Source organism: Phaeodactylum tricornutum, chromosome 8 (assembly GCF_000150955.2).
Source record: "Phaeodactylum tricornutum CCAP 1055/1 chromosome 8, whole genome shotgun sequence".
NCBI classification, from domain to species: Eukaryota; Bacillariophyta; class Bacillariophyceae; order Surirellales; family Neidiaceae; genus Phaeodactylum; species Phaeodactylum tricornutum.
In genome coordinates, this window is record NC_011676.1 from 86,277 (window position 1) to 106,079 (window position 19,803).

General features: G+C 51.7%; 7 protein-coding genes across 7 annotated transcripts; 5 read left to right on the forward strand and 2 right to left on the reverse strand.

The window, feature by feature from the left end:
- Positions 1-993: 993 nt before the first annotated feature.
- Positions 994-3,508, forward strand: PHATRDRAFT_45739 (predicted protein; the record flags this gene model as incomplete). Its single annotated transcript, XM_002179936.1, has 2 exons — positions 994-2,748; positions 2,771-3,508. 2 exons carry the CDS (start codon positions 994-996, stop codon positions 3,506-3,508), a joined length of 2,493 nt encoding a protein of 830 aa, XP_002179972.1.
- Positions 3,509-3,937: 429 nt separating this feature from the next.
- Positions 3,938-4,536, forward strand: PHATRDRAFT_35516 (predicted protein; the record flags this gene model as incomplete). The annotated part of the gene is made up of 2 exons (XM_002179937.1): positions 3,938-4,039; positions 4,159-4,536. 2 exons carry the CDS (start codon positions 3,938-3,940, stop codon positions 4,534-4,536), a joined length of 480 nt encoding a protein of 159 aa, XP_002179973.1.
- A 1,217-nt stretch (positions 4,537-5,753) lies between these two features.
- On the forward strand, positions 5,754-8,350 carry PHATRDRAFT_45740 (predicted protein; the record flags this gene model as incomplete). The annotated part of the gene is made up of 1 exon (XM_002179938.1): positions 5,754-8,350. One exon carries the CDS (start codon positions 5,754-5,756, stop codon positions 8,229-8,231), a length of 2,478 nt encoding a protein of 825 aa, XP_002179974.1. The 3' UTR covers positions 8,232-8,350.
- A 275-nt stretch (positions 8,351-8,625) lies between these two features.
- On the forward strand, positions 8,626-11,991 carry PHATRDRAFT_35518 (predicted protein; the record flags this gene model as incomplete). Its single annotated transcript, XM_002179939.1, has 4 exons — positions 8,626-8,772; positions 9,011-9,262; positions 9,286-10,423; positions 10,580-11,991. The coding sequence occupies 4 exons, from the start codon at positions 8,626-8,628 to the stop codon at positions 11,989-11,991; spliced, it is 2,949 nt and encodes a 982-aa protein (XP_002179975.1).
- Positions 11,992-12,317: 326 nt separating this feature from the next.
- On the reverse strand, positions 12,318-13,174 carry PHATRDRAFT_35519 (predicted protein; the record flags this gene model as incomplete). Its single annotated transcript, XM_002180138.1, has 2 exons — positions 12,318-12,755; positions 12,839-13,174. 2 exons carry the CDS (start codon positions 13,172-13,174, stop codon positions 12,318-12,320), a joined length of 774 nt encoding a protein of 257 aa, XP_002180174.1.
- Positions 13,175-13,644: 470 nt separating this feature from the next.
- Positions 13,645-14,172, reverse strand: PHATRDRAFT_35520 (predicted protein; the record flags this gene model as incomplete). The annotated part of the gene is made up of 1 exon (XM_002180139.1): positions 13,645-14,172. One exon carries the CDS (start codon positions 14,170-14,172, stop codon positions 13,645-13,647), a length of 528 nt encoding a protein of 175 aa, XP_002180175.1.
- A 2,016-nt stretch (positions 14,173-16,188) lies between these two features.
- On the forward strand, positions 16,189-18,852 carry PHATRDRAFT_45741 (predicted protein). The gene has a single exon (XM_002179940.1). It carries the CDS (start codon positions 16,467-16,469, stop codon positions 18,798-18,800), a length of 2,334 nt encoding a protein of 777 aa, XP_002179976.1. The 5' UTR covers positions 16,189-16,466; the 3' UTR covers positions 18,801-18,852.
- The last annotated feature ends 951 nt before the right edge of the window (positions 18,853-19,803 follow it).

Here is a 19,803-nt window from a genome sequence, read left to right on the forward strand (position 1 = left end):
TGGACCCGACATAGTTCGACTGGAAAGTGCTGGGGAACAGCGAGCGATTCTCCATTCTTTGTCGCGAAAAATGACCAAAGGGTAGAACCTCTAATTCCTACCAAGGTGTGAGAGCTGCACTCACCGATAAAAAATCGGAAGTTTAGTACTGCCGAGTAAAAACAACAACGATGATTCCAAGAGTTCGAAAGGGAAGTGGATCTTGGACGAGGGACAGCCTGGGGTTCGAGGTTCTGCTCGGTTAGCAGAGTCCCGCACGAAATCTTTGGCACTATGGGTAACCAAGAGTTTATAAAACACGGGTACCCTGGAGAGGATGGTTTATTTTAGGTTAACTATAAGTGATTAGCATTTCCTAGCACACGCTTGAGTAGAGTGTCTGGTAGCCTATCCCGTAGACCGTAACCGATAGAAGTGACGGACGTTTCCCAGAGAGCTTTGCCATACCGTAATGTCTGACTGTGAACAGAGCGTGAACGGAGGAGGAAGGGATAAACACTCACTCGGCACGTTTGAGGCATAAGGTATGGTAGCACTCATTCCCTATCGATGTACGCCCTACTACCGATGGTCACGAACGCTGATGTTTATGTTCATGCAATATGCTTATCGTATTTTCGAAAGTACTAAAAACTCCTTAGTTGAAAGTGTGGTTTTGTCTCAAACGGTTATCAACAAATAACATTCCCACTTACAATTAGATAAAGTGAAAGTTGGTTACAAGCGAAAAAGAAGTCTTCCCTCATTTGTGTACAACGCTGGTCGCCGCTGCACCTTCACTTTTTGCGTTCCGTCAGAATGACCATTTTTTTCAATCCGGGACAGATTGCATTCACAGTTAATCGCCTAAATAATTCGTTTACAGTTAGCATTCCTGGAGCAAGCGCAAAAGGGTGTCGTTTCTTTCCATTGTCGATAGGAGTCCGGCAAAAAAACACACGATACACAGTGTGGTGAGGTAGCGCGCGACCTATCTATAAGGCAGTTTGCATCATGAACAGAGGCGGTGCTCGTTTGTCTTTGTATTGGTTTTGGGGAGCATGCCTGTGTTTGTGCAGTCTACGTTTGGTGGCGTGGGATGTTTCTTTTCTGCGCTTTTTGTCGCCAGTCACTCTCGCAGACTATGAGTTCCCTGAAGCTGACCTCTATGTCGATCCGGTTATCCCCGTCAATCCCTATCCAAGCCCCGCACTAGCACCACTTTCAATACGAGGAAATACAAACACCCAAGCAGCCGAGCCCAAATCACAACAGGCCGCCGAATCGTCCCACAATCAATCCGAGTCTCGCAGTGACAATAACACTTTCCAGCAAACGAACATTATTCCACAGGGTCGGCAGCTACGTTTCCCGTCCGTCTCCGATCGCTTGCTTCGGTACCTCGGGAATGACTGGTCCCTCGACCGAGGTCCGGAGGCTCCGGTGTGGCGGTATGCAAGGGTTGATCCCAATCTGGTGAAACTTTATCCTCCTTCGGAAAACCACGTTATCAAAGTCCCTACGAAACTGTCCCTGGACGCACCGTTCGTGGTCGACATGGTCGCCGCGCGGTGGCAATTGCGGGAGTTGGTCACCAACAGGAGTGTCGCCGCCACGCAACAATACTTTTTCAATGCCGTAAATTCCATTTTCTACGGAGTTGATTTGCAGGAATGGAAGTACAATCGAAACGCGGTGCCCATTTTCGCGAACATGGCGAGTCCGGACGCCATGGAAGTATCGTCCATAGTACGGTACCCGCAATGGACGTGGGCTCGACGGCGAGACACGAATGCAACCGAAAGCAATACAGCAACGGCCCACCGCGCCGGCACAGATAAAGTTGGCAACGAACCAACACCAACATCACCTCCACCGCAACCGATTCTGTGGAACCCCTTTTCCAGCCTTCGGCACCGCAAACAGATAATGGACAGTACCACTAATACGGACGTGGATTGGCTGCAAAAGCAAAACGAGGCACTTCTCACGCAATCTTGCCTGTCCAAGCCGAAATGCCAATCAATTGCCACCCCTTTGTCAATACCCAGCAATATACCCCACCTCCTATTGACTGCCGCACCCCGGAAAGGATACCGCTCCAAAGTGCTGGTCCTTCTTCCCGCTCTCGATCGTGAGGAGCTTGTTCGGGCATTGCTTTCCCAGTCGGTTGTACTGATGCCCGTTCCTGTTACCACTTCCTGGTTGATGGAAGATCAACTGGAACCGTGGGTACACTACGTTCCCCTGGCAGCGGATTTATCCAATCTGGAAGGACAGATGAAGTGGGTATGGGCGAACGACCACGCCGCCCGCCGCATCGCCGAGCGAGCTACCGTCTGGATTCACGACTTGTACTTTCATGAAAACGCAACCAAGGACAACGAGTATTTGCAGCGCGAGATCCTCCGCCGATACAAGGCCCTCTTTCAGCCACTCACCGTGTCTTCAGACTCTACTGTTGGCAACGATCCCATTGTGAAACCCCGAATGAGTGCGCCGACCATCTTTACCGCTGGAGGACAATCTGCCAGTGAGATTATTGCCGCATCTCGTCGTGTAAAGGCCGACCCGCAGTCTAACATCACCGGCAGTGCAACTTTGAAAACAGCCGTGTGCTACAAGACTCTGTTCGGTGCGGTAGACCTGGAGCGTTTCACCCAGTGGGTCGCCTACAATCACCTCTTGGGCTTCGACCACGTCTTTGCGTGGTACCTTCCCGGGCTGCGTCACTACGATGGTTTTGATACGTTGGCGAATCTACCTTACGTTACGCTTCTCGAAAACAAAGACGATACCAATACTAACCGAAGAGAAACCCGGCTACGAAATTCTTCACGGTTCGGGTGATCAAAGAGCAGTGGAGCGGTTGTGCCTTCGTGAGACGGCCAAAGACTATGACTGGGTCATGTTTGCGGATGCCGACGAGTATTTGTGGTTCCACGAAAACATTGGTCTGAAAGAGTTTATTCACAGGTACGGTGGAAACAACACGTATTTGTCCTTTGGTAAGAAAATGTACACAAGGACCCACAGTGTGGATGATCGCGACAGCGGATTCGGCTTGGACATGTACCCATTCAACGCTGGCCCGTTCTGCTCGGTACCGCCGGACACCAAAGGCAGCTCGTGGAGCGCACTACGAACAAAATATTCTCTCAGTAATCCCGTGTGTCCCATGCATTTTGGCCGTTCCAAAGTCATTGTGCAACCCCGAGCACATGATCGTGTGGGCGTGCACGGCACTCACTACCCTCGGTCCGACCGAAAGTCGATTCACTATTCCGTGCACGTAGCGCATTTCAAAGAATGGCCGAAACTGTTTGATGAGGTTGACACCCGATTACAAGGCCGTATGAACTTCACCGTCTTTCGTAACGAAAGTCTCAGTATTCATGCTCTCGAGAATGGTCACCAATCCAATGCGGATGGTTCCTATACCATATTCTACGACGACCGGTTACATGATTGGTTCGAGTTCGTGGCCAAGCGTGCCGACACATCGAATCTTGGAATGACGGAAAGATGATGAGTTTGAATTGTTGCTTCGTCTACAAGTCTCTGTAAATATAATACTTTTTTTAATGGATACGGGTGTGTCTATAGGTATCTTTTGTGCTCCGTTCGTTGAGCTCTAGAGCTAGACACCGTAAGTTCGAAAGCACCTATTGGTGTGGAACTACAGATTCCATTCCATAGTGTCAGACGTCATCTCGCCGTTCCTTGCATAAAAAGCGGGGTTAGGGTTGTCGGGTGGTATTCCGGAGGCATGTTTTTAGGGTGTCGTCGGTTTGGACCGAAGGATTTCATCGACGTGAGAGCAGCCGCAACAAGCCAAACTAACTGTAAACCCAAAATCTTGTTCGATTCTGGGCTTTCGTCAAGAAGCTTTTTCCGTTTCTCAAGCGCCAACCCACTTTCACATTCCCACGGTTGCAGAATGTTATCTCGTTGCAAGATGTGGCGATCCAGCGTCCACCGGATGTTGCAAGCGTCCACAACTTCCAGGAAACTTCCGTGTTGTGTATCTTCGCGGCGCCTCCTGAGCGGATCCATTACGGTACGTGTGTGCACTCGTTGGTGCATTGATTTCTGCTACGGTGATATTCAGAATTACGCAGTCTCACGAGCCTGCCTCTCACTCTGTGGTTCGTGATATACACTGTACGGTGGTGGTAGTATTCGGGTGGACAGGCTACGGAAGGGCAGGGCGGGTACTACGGGAGCGGAGGAGCCCGCGTACTTCCCCACGACAGCGCAACCGCGTCGGGTCGTTCGATGATGCTGGCACTGGCGCAGGACGTGGAAAAGATCCAGTCCGTCATGACGGAACTGGAAGTCCTGGAGAACTTGCTGCGTTCGGAAGAAGAAACCGCGCAGGGCTCCGTGACGGGCAAGTCGATCGAACTCAAAGCGAACATTAAGAAACTCATGACGGCCGCCGACGTGCTCGAGTCGTTGAACCGACTGGAAGTCCAGGGTGAACCGGTGTGGGGCTTGTCGACGGAGGAACGGGAAATGATCGTAACGGCGCGGGAGAAAGTGAACGAGTGTTGATTTACAAAAAGAAAGGGTACGCGAACGAACTTTGGATCCTTGTATTTATATATGGCGTGGGAGTGGGGTGACCGTGGGGTGTGGTTCGGACGGAACTCCGCCCCTTTGGGCGAGAGCCTACTACAACCGGTAGATTCGTTCGTCGGTTCCAACTCTATAAATTCCTCATGACTGGTATTACTAGAATTTATTGTTTGCAGGTTTGAAAGGATTCGTCTCTTGCCGTGAGTATTCGTTTCGTTTCTCGAGTGGTACTCTAGCGGTAGCCATGATTGTCTGTAGAGGTAGCCATGATTGAAAAGGTAGCCATGATTGTCCGTAGCGGTAATTCAACTAGAGTAGAAAACTAGAGTAGAGAGTGTCATCGTCAGTAGCCGTGACTGTTGGAATCACCGAACTGTCTGTCAAGCAACAGGAGGTAGATCTGTCCATCATCCTCTCTGCCCAGTATCTAGGGTAGGGGCTAGCAAGCGAGCGACTAGCTAGTGCGATGGTACCGGCTATTCACGCCTACTACTGCTACTACTACTACTACTACTAGAGTAACAGTGACCGTCACAGTAACAATTAGCTCTAATCGACTAGCCGTACTGTGTTGTTCGGGAATCACGACTGCAATCACGATCGTCGCCAACCCCAATGGCCCTTCGGGACTAGCCGTTTGCCTGTCAAGGATGACTCTTGACAACCCCCTTTTTTCTCCCCCAGTTTCCCACAGCCAGCAAGGAGACACAGTGGTGGCTGTTTTAACTGTTAGTTCGTGACGACCGAGTGCGCGATACACGGTTCCGACACGACTCGCGGCGCCCAAACAATGTTGGGGGTAACGAGGTATACGTTTTCGTGCTCTCTACTCTCTCTAGAGAGAACTAGACTACTATAGCTAATAGATTCACACAATACATTGCATGGCTACCGCAGAAAGGAACAAGGTGTCTCGTCTCGTAAATCACTTCGTCACTCGTATGCTAGCTACTCCCGTAATAAGATCTCTCGAACGCTTTCTCCAATTCATTGATCCTTTTGCAATCATTCGTTGCAAACTCGTCAATTGACGGACGGTTACCCAACAACCAATACTGGCACGAACGCACAAACAAACGAAGAGTGTAGCGTTGTGTCAAAGTCTCGCGTGTCTACAACTACTACTGTTACTACTACTACTACTACAACAAACACCTACTACTACAACAACTACTACTACCAATTGCAACAAAATGGGACAGTCGACCCGTACTTCCCAGAACGACTCTTGGGTACCCCGGCATTTCCGGCACGTTTCTTCTACCCAAACGGTCCCGACATGCCCGCACCACCGACAATTTGGAGTCCCTACCGTAGGCTTCCCGATTCACCGACGGATGCTGGTGGCCCTACTGCTCGGGGTACTGGGGACGGCGTCCGGGGATACCAACCCATTTTCGTACACCGCCAGTCGAGCAGGGACCGTCTCGGGAACCTTGCGTCAATGGGAAACCATTACGTTGGCTTTGCGGGGACCTCCCAACAGTAACAACGACAGTAGCGCATCGTCGAATCCGCGCATGGACAATCGACTGGACGTGACCTGGGCTCCCGAAGGATCGCGCAGTTCGCTCACCGTTCCGGGATATCTCGCGACCACAAGTACCAGCACCAGCTCCAATACCACGAACAATAGTACTACGACGAATCCTGAGACTGACGGGAGCGTTTGGTTGGTGCACGTCACGTTGGAATCGGCCGGAACCTGGCACTGGGAAGCCTCCTTTCGAACCGGTCCCAACGTGGCTATCCGGAGCATGGACAACACCGACGCCAACATCGATACCGACACGGACACGAGCACCTCGGGCTGGGGGGACCGCATTACTGGATCGATCGTGGTGGCACAATCCGCACACGAGGATGAATTTGCGTCGGAAAGTGCCCCTGGGGAGACCTTTTGGGAACTAGGGAAACTGGAATACGTCGGAGCACACCACGCTTTGTTTGCTCGGGGTCACGGACGGTGGTTTCTGCAGTCCGGAGTCGACCTGGGCAGCACGCTGTTGCGTTGGTTGGACTACGGCACGGACGATTACCCCACCGAAAGCTCTACCACTACTACTAGTCTCCCACCAGGCTCTGCGTGGCTAACACGTCACCAAGCCTCCTTCCCGATATCACACCACGCTCCGTCGTGGACTCACGAAATGGGGAATCAGGCCATGGGACTTCTCGAGTACCTCGCTCGACACGGGGTCAACGCCATTCGTCTGAACGTGTGGGACGATACGGACGCCTCGACATCCCACCAATTCCTCTTTGCGGCCGACCAGGACCCCAACAGTATCCGTGTCTCCCAACTCGCACGCTGGCAGGTGGCTCTGGAGTACGCGCAACGACTAGGCCTCGCACTACAGATTCAATTGCACGGCAGCGACGGTCCGGAAAACGAATCACCAGACGTTACTACTGAACAACGACGCAAGCTCTACTACCGTGAACTCGTGGCCCGTTACGGACATCATCTAGCCTTGTCGTGGCATTTGGGTCCCGCCGGACCCACGTCGGAATCGCGAGCGAACGATTTGCGTTCCATCGATGCGTACCAGCACACAATTGTGGTGGATTCCACCACGACGGAACGAGACTTCCCTACTCACAATTTACTGGGAGTCGATACCGTGGACAGCGTAGTCGTGCCGACACCGACCCGCAGTCTCGCTCTCACCAACACGGTAGTCCGGGATGTGACGACGTGGCGGGACTTGTCGCGAGCCCGCAAGCACCACTGGATCGTTCACACCCAACACGCGTACACTCCCAGTGCATCGTTGCCACCGCAAGTGCGGCTCCGGGACGACGATGAATACGTGCAAAATATTCGCCGAAACGTCGTATGGGGCAATCTCCTGGCCGGTGGAGCGGGAGTGGAATACGGTCTGCGCGAGGCGATTGCGAGCAATGGTGCCGACACGCTCGTGGACCTGGAGCGTATATGGCTGTACACCCGATTGGCGTTGGATTTCTTGCAAAACTTAACCCCGCGGATCCCGTTCTGGTACATGGTGAACGAAAATTTTCGCGTCACGTCGTCGACTGCGGGGGCGCTGTGTTTGGCGCAGCCCCGAGGCGACGTGATGGTTTTGTATTTCCCCAAGGGAGGCACGGCACGAGTGCATTTGCCCAAGGGTGACGACGGGACGTCGTACACAATTCAGTGGTACGACCCTCGTGTCGGCGGTGAGCTCCAAACGGGTAGTATCGCGAGTGTGCAAACCGTAGCGTCGACCAAGGTGTCTCTTGGAACGGCACCCAGTGTACCGCATCAGGACTGGGTGGTCTTGTTGCGTAGAGTAGTCGCACCGATCCCCGTCACTCCAAAGACCAGGAATGGACCACGGCCGTGGTGGGGTGTAGGCATGACGCTGGGGACAGCGTTGGTGTTGCTACTGACTGGTGTGTTTGTACTCTACCGGTATTACGGTCCATCGGGACGACAACGACGAGGACGGTGGAATACCGATGCCTGGTACGCCCCACGATCGGGACGGGGTCGTGTATCGGCACTGTCCCGACGACGGGGCACCACCACCCGTTCCAACACCAGCGGTAGTAACAGCAGTGCGAACGTGAACGTGAGTGCGCATACGTTCGTCCCACGCACGTACGATTCCCATCTCCGCCAAGGTCCACCGGGAAGAGCCGGCCACGGCCATTCCCTCGTGTAACGGACGCAAGGTGGGTGCTGGGGAACGGGGACACTGTGGGGCTAGTGGTTATAAGAGTGGTTGTGGTTGTTAGGGTCGTTGTTACAAGAATCAATAAACGAAAAAAGACTAACCGTATGTAGAGATAGATACTGGAGTTTTGACTAGATTCCCACCTTTGGTCCAGAGGTAGTGTTACAGTTTGCCACGGTTGCTTCCCGCCAAGGTAGATCCCCTTCTCGGTGCCTGTACTGCGGTAACTCTAGAATTGTGGGCGTCCATGCTCCTACTAGAGGGGAGATATGGACCTATATTTATATAGATATACATAAAACGGTGCCGTCAATATTCTAGAGGGCATGGGATGGTCGCAAACGCCGGGGGAGCTATTTCCTTGTCACTCGGGAACACCAAAATGTCAACGGGAGTCACGCGCGGTGACCAAGCCACCGGGATTTCTCTGCCAGCCGTACTGCGGTACCGTACCGTACAATACGTTATGCGTTGTTCGTTGTTCCCTAGTGGCCATCCCACAATTCCATCCGGACTCTCCCTTGGGTTGGTCGTTTGACAAACCTACCAAAACACCACTCTAGCCCGACCTTGTTACCCAACATCTACTCACGGTCCGAGTCTATCCGAGTGATTCGTCGTCGTGGATATCGGTGAGAAAACGAGACGCCCAGAGACTTTTTGAAGAGGCAACGATTTCGCTTCCTACCCGACACCATGATAGTACTGCGTGATTCACACCCCGACGGGTCGAAGGATCCGTATTGCAACGACTACACTCGCAACAGGCACGGGTATGGATGCTGCTAGTGAGCTTGTTGTGTGCGAGTCTCGTCGTCCCCGCACAAAGTCAGAGTGCCCGCATTACGGGCTTTTCCTTGCTGAACGCGGACACCCATCAAGTGATTCAACCATTACGCAACGGAGACGACATTGATTTGTTCCGCGCCGGAACGACGTTGCTCTCGATTCGTGCGGAAGTGTCCGGATCACTCGAGGGAGGTTCCGTCCAGATGATCCTGAATGGACGAGTGCGCAACGTGGACGTCAGTCCTCCGTACAGTCTCGGAGGCGACAACAACAACAACAACAACACAACGCACAATACGAGAGTATCCCGGAATTGGCCCAGTGGGGTGGACATTCCGTACAGGCTCGTATTATGGAATTCCCGGACGGCACCGGAAACGTGCAAGACTCCCGTTCGATTGGCTTTGCCATCCGCAATTCGGATCCCAACGCTCCCACGGCGGCACCCGTCACACCCGAACCTACGACCCCTTGGACCGGCGAAAGTATCTCCCCCAGCACTGGTGACGGAGATGACTTTGCCACGGCGGCGCCTACGGCTTCCAACGTGCAGACTCCTCCCACCACACCCACGTCGACGGTGGCCTCGCCTTTTCCTACGGCTCCACCCGTCCCCGTACGGCCACTCGAACCAACCGACGTACACGCCTATCCCGCCAGTGTTCGGGGAACACTCTCCGGTACCTTGGAACCGTGGAGTAAGCTTACCTTGTGTTTCCTAGCCACTACTACTGATGACACCAGCGCGACCGCAACGACAACCTCCGCATTCACCCACGAACGCAACGAAACCGTCAATCCCTTTACGGACATTCGCCTCGACGTCACCTTTACCGCGCTCGAAGAACCCGTGGAACTCGTCGTTCCGGGATACTACGCGGCCGATGGCCACGCCGCCCATACACACGCTACCGCCGGGGCCGTCTGGTGCGTACACGCCACCCTGCCCTCGGAAGGCTCCTGGATGTGGCGCGCCAACTTTTGGCACGGTGCCAACGTCGCACTCTTTGACGTCAACCACGGAGGCGTCGTCAAAACACCGCTCTTTCCCGTACACGGGTCCACCGGACAATTCATCCTCACGCCAACCACCGCCAACGGCGACGACGAAGACGACCTGGCCACGGGCCGGGCTGTTACCAACGCCACGACACCGCGGCGGACGCGGGGACGACTCCAGTACGTGGGAGAACACGCGTACAAGTACCCCAGTGGCAACGATTGGTGGTTGAGTTTCGGTGCCGCGAGTCCGTCCAACGGTCTCGCGTACGATCGCTTCGACGGAACCACCAATGCCGGGGAACGCCGCAAATCCTGGACACCCCACGCTGACGATTACGTATCCGGCAATCCGACCTGGGCCGGTGGACAAGGCCGAGAACTCGTGGGTGGTACGTGCGTGTGTGTGTGTACATGTCGAACCCCCCAAAGTGATGGTTGTTGTAGTGGTAGTGTTTGGTGTGAAGGTTGTGTTTGTGATTGTATAAATGTGTATACTGACGCTGTCGATTGTTCTCGTTTTCGTTCGTCTTCCATCTTTGTTACAGCACTCAACTACTTGGCGAGTCAGAGTTTGAATCTCGTGACATTTTCGACCTTGACCTTGGGTGGACCGGACGGTAACGTTTTCCCGTTTGTGTCACCGCAACCATCGGATCGATTCCGTATGGACGTTTCCAAACTGGCGCAATGGGAAGTAGTGTTCCAGCATGCCGATGAACTCGGGTTGCTGCTGAATTTGCGACTCGAGTCCGAGTCCGCAGCGGACGTCCTGGATGGGAAAGCTGGCGTCTTGGGACTTCGACGACGCTTGTACTATCGTGAAATGATTGCTCGATTTGGTCATCATCTTTCCCTGATTTGGAATTTGGGCACCGCAACAGCTACGGCTAGCTTCAGTACCGCAAACCAGCAATCGCTGACCAACTACATTCGGAGTGTGGACCCGTACGAACATCCTGTGGTTTTACAGACGCCATCGAACCAGCAAGCCGAAGTTTACGAAGCCTTGTTGTCGAGTTCGAATGTAGCCGTGGAAGGAACCTCGCTAGCTTCCGATCTATACGATACGTTCAACGATACGCTGATCTGGAGATCGTTGTCCGCCGAACAAGGTCACAAATGGGTCGTCACCAGTGAATATCAAGGTTCGCAAGGCGCAACCGCGGATAGGGATGATCCCACGCACGATGAATTCCGCGTTGAAGTCCTGTGGGGTAATCTTTTAGCGGGTGGTACCGGAGTTGCGTACCATTTTGGTGACGAAAGGGGCGACAGCAGCGGGTGTTCCGACTTGGCCTGTCAAGACTGGCGCAGTCGGGAGGCTTTATGGGGTCAATCACGCTATGCTCTGGAATTCTTTCGTGAAAACAGTATCCCGTTTTGGAACATGGGCAATTCGAACGAGCGCTGCACGGACGGCAATCGATGCTTTTCTAACGACGAATTTGTTGTGGTGCAGGTCCTACGAACCGACACACCCAGTCTCGTCGACTTGACGACGCCGTCTCCCGTCGTCGCAACGTACAGCTTAAAGTGGTTTGACCCACTCCTCGGCGGACCCCTCCAGGATGGCAGTGTTGCCTCCGTGTTTTCCGGTCCTGCACAGGATCTTGGCACTCCACCAACTTCAACTGGCCAGGAGTGGATTGCTTTGCTCACACGCAACCGGTTGCCACCCACGACAGCCCCAACAATTTCGTTGGCCCCAACACAAAGTCCTCTTCTGGTTGTGGTGCCTCCGACCCACGCACCTCACGTACCAGGGACACCCACTGGTACACCCATAGAGATGCCCTCGTTCAGAGAGTCTGATTTCCTTTCCAGAACCATTGAACCGACCTCTGGACCCCCTAGTGAAGGCGTGTCGAGTGCCGTGGCTCCTACGGCGAATATCAGTGCCGTTATTCAATGGATTCTTTTATTCTTGATCTTGGGGCTGGTACGAGTGAACCCATAATGTCGACACAACCCAAACGCCAAAATATTCGTGTGCCCTCTCACCAATGGAGTGAACCTTTATTTACGTAGACTATTAATAGATAAAGAAGATTCAGTGTCCTAACGAATCAGGCAATAGTAGAATGCCGAGGCTACAAGGAGCTGCACCACGTAGCCAATGCAATTGCCGACCACTCTTTCGTTCGCGAGGGAAATTCGTTCCAGGATCTCGCCCCTCCAACCCGTTTCGACAATATGGGATAGACGATCCTCGAGAGCTGTTCTGCATGCTTCCTTACATGTTCGGAAGAAAATGAGTGCACTTCCCTTGGATAGCCTTGCCGGTCAAATGCTCGTGCGCACAAAAACAAAAACGCCTTCGGACATCTCCGGAGTCGTCCATTCAAAGCCGTACTCGGTAGCCTTCCTCAGTACTAAATCGATCGAAACGTTCCGGCGAGCGTAGGATAGTAAGAAGGTTCCAGCGGGTCGGAGAAGTAAGTCGACGGTTGTCCACAAGGGATCCAGGATCTGTTCCACGTAAATAATATCGGAACCGACAATGGTGTCGAATGAACCGTACGAGGTTTGAAAGGACTCTAGCTTTTCGCCCCAAACCAATTGTCGACATGATACGTGTCTACCACAATCAGTGTCGGCTCCATTCCTTTGCACATTTTCTCGTAGATTTGATAACGTATCCGTGTCGCCATCCGTCAAAGATGTGCGCGCTGCTCCTAAGTGGTGCACCAAGAGCCCCACCAAGCCCAAGCCAGAACCCAGCTGTGGAGCAAAAGCAAATTGGCGCTGAGAACAAAGAATTAGCTACGAGATTCACACTCCATCAAGCTTCTTGCTGTCCGTACCTCCAAAACATCCTTAGTCGCTACCCACTCTGGATGTTTAACAAGGTATTCACAGAGTAGCTCGGACGCGCGCCATAACGTCAAACCAGTCGAATTCAGCGTTTGCCCCAATTCTGCCTTGTGTCCCGTGAGTTCTATAGCAATATGTTTCCCTTCAAGTGTATCCCAGTCAAACCGAAACGACTCCAATGGATCCGGGTCGGCAAATAAATCCCCTACGGCGGGAATGTCTTCCTCATCGGCCTCTCGGGTGTTCTCGCCTTCCTGCTGTTGCAACCATTTGGATTCGATCCATTGAACCTCCAGCTCCTCGGTTTGTGGCTTCGGTGATGCCATGTCTGCAAACCCGAAAGCCAGCGAAGCGTTTATTGCTTGAACCGAATCTCTGTCTCTTGGTTTTCAAGGCAGTTCCAACTCGGCTCGACGTTGGCAATCTGGCCTATGGGTAGATGACGGGAGGTTATTCATCGGACTATGAACGAGGATCCGTGATATTAGTCTTCGTGCTGATTTTTGAAAAGTCTGCCGACGGGTGGGGGTCAGACTAACTATACGATCAACTATCGACTATCGAGGATGTGGAATACTTGACAATCTCCATTGCGAGCATCTCAGATTATTTCTGATTGACGAAACGACACTGGTGAACACAATTATTTCTCAAGTATCCTATGACAGAAACGTGTCGAGTTTTTGTACCAGCGGTTGAAATACTTCACGGCTCTATGTTTTGCCCATGATTTTGCCACAGCTACAAGGCGCGAATCCCCCATGTCGCCTTGCACTTTGTCCCTGAACGTACAACCCTAAGGAGAGTGATTGATGGCTCCCTCTTCAATACTGGATCTATTTCCGAAGTAAGAGTGAAACATGTATTCCTCCTTCGGAGGAGTTTGACCAAGATCGGGAGCATCCAATTCGTCTTGCTTTTCGATTGTGGGTGCAGCCGTCTGAGGAGTGTTGGTAGCGCCTTCTTCCCCGAAACTGGATCGATCAGCATAGGGAGAGGCGAAAGTGCCACTGTATTTTGCTTTGGAGCGACCATCATAAGGAGAATTGAAACTGCCTCGGTACATTCTATTGGGTTTGTCTTCTCCCTCGCCGGTCCCCTTGCTATTGGTAGGCTGCTGCGCTATTTCTGGACTCGCAAAGTAAAGGTCCCGACGGTTTTCCACGGCTGGGGTATTCTTCGGCGCAGTCAAGGTTCTGCGGAGACTGTGCGTCTCATCGGGGGACCGGGGGGCACCACGAAGGGGTACTGTATCAGAGTCCAGCGCCAGCACTGTAGACGCTGGCCATAGTGCGGCCACGTACGCGACGGAAGTGACTTTCATTTTGTTTCGAGTCGGGGCGAGGCAAACTCGAATGGAGAATGCATGAGATAAATGGAGATCCAATGCGAGAGCCCGCTCGTAAAAGCAAGTCGTGTGAGGTGCCTCGTCTATCAGAACGACAAGAGCAGGGGATTTTTTGCATTCCGTGGTCGACAAGAAAGTCGGGACAAAAGGGTCCTTCATTGGAAAATGACCGTGATGTCACACAAATTAAGCTAAGCCTATTTGATTGTCCTTCTATTTCGAACTTTCATATGTGAGGTGGGAAAACAGGAGACATTGTGATACTTTCCAATTCGTGGACGCCAGGGTGGGATAAGTAGACCAAATATCCGAATTTGTCAAAAAATTTGGCAAAAAAGTGATCACATATAGTAGAAAATCCGGCGATAGCGGGAAGCAATTTTTTTTGGCAGGACTCTCTAGCTAGAGAGAGGACCGATCCTTTGAATCCTCCAACGATATCAAGTTGACCGTGACGTGCTACTGGTCTAACAGTGTAACGTCCAATAACCGAGCGACTTATATTAGCATGGACAGCTCAAAGCCGGACCTCGACGGATGCTGGAAAGCAGAGTCTCCGTACTCGTCACTTGCATTAGCGGCGTGATCCACTCCTTGATTGCACACCATCGAATGCTACTAGCTAGTGCTGGCTATAGTACAAGAGTAACAGTCAACCGTGCAGAACTGTTGCGAACGCCTACCGAAAACATGGCAAAAGCAGCATAACGCCGAAGCGATGAAAGCGAACCAATAGAGAATTCCTAAAGGTACTCCTAGTTTTCGAAAATAATTGGTTTTATACTACAACGAAAAAGAATTATCGTATTTCTTGTGAAGCGCACTCATCCATTTTACTGTCGGAATAGACAGCACCCAGAGATACATACGCAATCCGATTCTATTCTGTCACTGCCTTGGTCTCTCGAGAAAGAGCTGCAGCCATTTTCCTTTTCGACACGGATGGTGGCGACCTCCCCGACAATGGCCTGGTCTTTCTTGATTAAAAATGTTGCAGCAAATCTCGATTCGCGATATCGTGCTGCAATTGTGCGAGGAAGTAGTCCGAGGCGAGGATTTCTGGTGCCAGTGCCGCCTGGGTACGCTGTGCGGGCTGCTGTACACCACCGCGCACCCCGGCCGCTTCGACTACCGGAGCCAATCGGACGGTCATTTGCCACACGGCGGCGAACATTGTTAGAATAGAAACTTTCATTGGTGTTTAGCGCTTGTTTGGACGAGTCAGAAGGAGGCGCCCCTCGACGAGTAGTGCAATGAGCTTGGATGTGCCAATCAATGAGATCGTCGGAGACCCCCAATTCATCGACGTGCCGTTTGCGGAGTTGTGTCTATAGTTAGTACCGGGGTGAAGAAGTTTTTGGCAGTCCCAAAACCCTGAGTACGGAATCGTAGCCTCTTCGAAATTCCTTGGTCGACAAATAAAGCTAGTAGGAAACATGTGGCGTTATGTGCAACGGGACAACCATAACTATTGCGGTTGCAGCCGTATTTTGAATACTTAACGTTTTATAATTTTTGTTTGGAAATGAGTGGGATGTCTTCTGCGTATATATTGTGAATTGCCGTTGAGGACTGCTGTTGGGGACGGAGATCGAATTGTTAGCCGGTTCCGGCCTTTTTTGGCCACGGGAAGACTGTTCGAATGGAACGTATTTTTTGGTCTGTTCGAAACGTCGCGACTAACTTAGCGCTTCGGTCGGGATCGGGGCGTTTGCCGCACTTTCCGGGTACTATGGGTCTGCGCTGGTTTCCGCGCGCGAAGAAATTCGGCGTGACATCATCACCTTTTGGTTGATGTGCAAATCCCTCTTCCGTCTACTACTAGCTAGAGCTAGTAGTAGTAGTGGTTGCTTGCTGCGGTGCCCTCTCACGGTCCGTGCCGGTATGCTAGTGGTAGCTCTACTAAAGCTAGAATTAACGTAGATAGTGTATCTCACTGTGTCAGTTCTCGTTAGTGAGATATCGTGATGTCAATGTTGGTCGTTTCGGTTGCTTCCAATCCGTGACCTTCTTCCGGATCGTTTTTCGAACACCATCGTACAAATCCAGGCAACAGTGTCAGCGATAGTAAGAGTGATACTCTACGGGTCTTTGGTTAGGTTGTTTGTTGTGTGTGGTGCCTTGCGGTGGCTGCGCGCATTGGATCGGGAAACTTTTGGTTTCTTTTTTTTTGTTGTTTCCGAGCGAGATCGATTGGTTCGTTGCTTCTTTTGCTCGATTGAAAGGCAGACTGTCAACCTCATCCATACAAACAATCCCCGACCTTGACAATGCGGTCTATTCGAACGAGACTGACGTTCGAGGGACGTCCTTCGTGTCAGTGGACCAAAGTCAAGTTCGGGACACTGCTGCTCGTGAGCTTGCTCTGGGACGGACTCGTCTCCCTCACACGTACTTTTCACAATGGCAGTATTTCTACTACTACGAACCACCGTTTGCCGCTTCTCGTCCAGGCCTATGTCTCCGTACCACTCAAGCCGCGCACGCGGCGGGACGAGGCCTTTCCGTCATCCACCACCACGCCACCGCCACGTATCCCGTGCAGCCTTTCCGCGCAACCGAATCCGCGAGAAGCCGAAATTCGACGAAAAATTGCTCAATTGCGACGTCAGGGCAAACTCCGGAAGCAACAACAACCGTCGGAATGGGATCTCGATGACGACCTGGATGGTGATGGAAATACTTCGACCGAGAACGAAACAGCCCCACAAACTTCTCCCCGAGACACGTATGCTACAAAAGTGCGAGACCGACTAGGGCCCACCAAGTCGAAACTTTTGGGATTTGTTGACGACAATGAGAGCGCGTCAGATTCGAAATCGGATGAACTTACAGTTAGTTCGTCCTCATCATCATCAAGCACATCCGGGCGAGTGCAAATAGGCACGTTGGAACCCTCGCAATTCGATGACGAGCGGTCTTCGTCCGAAAAATACCAGAGAGCAAACATGGAAAGTACTCAGTCTCCCAACTGGATCGACCCGTCATTATTTGACGAGGACGAAGACACGCAGTATGAAGCCGATCAAGATGAAGAGTCTTTGATTGACTTGGTAGCAGAAAAAATGATGGAACAACAACTTCGTGAAAAATCGGAAAAGGACCGAGCGTTGATGGAAGAGACACGCGCAAGGTTGCAAGCCTTGGAGTTGGAACGACGAGTCGAAACGGCCGAGCCTCCCCTCAGTAGCACTTCTGTGACTCAATTAACATCCGGCGTTGGCGGATCCTGGGATAGGAACGAAACTGCCGCCACACAAGATGTGTATCAGCCCAAGATGGGCTCCTGGGGCGCCTTTCCGAGACCGCGAGATATCTCCAAGGCCTACGGTGGTGGTAGACGGATAGGACCGGGGTTCAGCAACGAACAGGCACGCGTGGAATCGACCGCTGCAACGAGGGAACGGTTACAGCGGTACCGTGAAAAAGTGGGTATCGAAGTCGAATCGGAAAAATTGCACGCCGATGAAATCGCCGAAGCCCTGCGCATCGGGTCACTTGCAATGGAAAGAGGCATTTACTCCACGGCGGTCTCGGCACTGGAGAAAGTAACAAGGTACTGTTCAAGCAACAGCAAAGTGGGGAGCAAAGTCTTTCTGGAACTGGCCATGGCGTACGAGGCTGTCGGGCGAACGGAAGAAGCCATCGCCGTGTACACTACCCTGTCAAAGTGCCGTATGGAAGATATCAAGCACAACGCGAAACGATTACTGTATGGATTGGAGGCCATGCAATTTATGCAAAAAAATGTCAAAAGCTCGGAATTTTCTCGCAAGCGAGCCAAAAATGTGTTTGTGGATACTACCGGACTAGCCAACATTGCGGAAGCGTTCGACGATAAATACAACATGGCCTATTTGGACCTCGAAAAGGGGAACTACTACAAGAAGCTTACCGAAGCCGTCGTTCGATCCCCTCGTGAAGCACGACAAATTTTGTTGAAGGCCGTGGGAGCCGGGGAAGTCCCCCGGCTCCGGATTGTGCAAGCGTTGCGATCTTTGGCTCGGCAGTTTGACGACTTGCTTCAGGCGGAGATTGAAAGCAGTACGATTCAAGAGCCTGTCGCTATTATGGATGGGAAGCCCATTTTGAAGCGACGAGTAGAGGAAAAGGGCGATGTTAAGACTATGATTGCAGGCATGGACGACTTCCTTTTAGGTACACCCGAACAAATGATGACAAACATTGATGGGGAATGGCGATTGCAGCTTCTGGCGGATAAACAAGGAGATGGCGTGAAATTTTTCAACAACACTGTTTCGTGGCAACAAGTTGACATTAAAAAAATGAGCTTCCGAGCCTCAAGCTCCGCAGGGCTTGTCACAATTCAACAAGCTGGTGAAGTTTCTTTCAACGAGAAGAGACGTGTGCTACGGCGCACTTCCGTACAGGTCTCAGGCGGCGGCGTCTTCACTGGACTTTTTGGCGGCATGAATACCGGTGCCCCTGCGGCGGTGTCGCTGCCCCGTCAAATAATAACTGTGGACTCCACTCTTCTTATAACGCGAGGTGTGCCTTCAAAACTTGGTCGGGGTAAGGATGACGAAAGGGATTACTTTGCTGTATGGAGGCGAGTGGAGTCAGGCACATTCTCTAGACCATGATAAGGATATTGTAGTATTTACGCTTGTTGACAAAATAAAAACACATTCTTTTAAACTAGAAATAGCAAATAGGGCTACGAAATTTACCCCACACATTTGTTACAGATGACGAGCGTTTGTTGCAGAAGCGCATTAGGAAAGGTTCACTGCTATCTTGTGTAACGACTGACTAACTGTGAGACAGAGTGCTTTGAATCTGAGTAGCCAACTCTGAAAAAAGAATTTAGCGCTTTATCCTTTTTCTGGCAGTCGGTCTGTTCACATTTAATCCAATTCTGCGGAGACCTTTTTGGACGTTCGTTTCGTTACTGTTTACTTTCGAACACCAAGACCTGCGTGCGCATGCTCTAGAAAGGTTTTCATTTTTGCTGTCCTTCATGAGAGGCGTTTAAGAATAAGTGAACTGAGACAAATCAAAAGAGCTGCAGTCAGTGCGAACCACTCCGCGCCGCGGGGGATTTTCAATGGAGCGACTGCTTTGTATCGACCGAGAGCTGTCGGCGGAGAATGTCAGCAGATTTCGGCGACTTTGGAGACTGAAGCTGCTATTCGAGCGTGATCCGGACAAAAGTCGTCGCGACGATTGCTGCTGCTCACGCCATGATAGCATCGTGGAGGATCGATTTTTAGGACCCGTGGATGTGGTGTTTCGAACGTCTGTGTAAGTGCACATGTTGATTCTGATCTTTGTGATGAGTAGATTGTGAGTGAAATGTGCAGATTTCGCAGAAAAAGGCGGACTTTCTCGCGAAGGGTCATTTCATCGAAGTAAGTCTCAAGCTCAATCCGGTATCGAAGGCATTTTAAACCTCCGTGGGATTGATGGACATATTCTGAATCCGAAAATTTGCTAGGGCTTATGAGATCCGAAAAACGATGATTCAACACCTTGTTTAACGAGTGTTTGAAGTTTGAATAAATAGAACAAATTGCAACGTCTGCGAGGATGACTCAAAAAGCCACAAGAATCACGAGTATCCATCTCGTCAACTATCAGCTAACG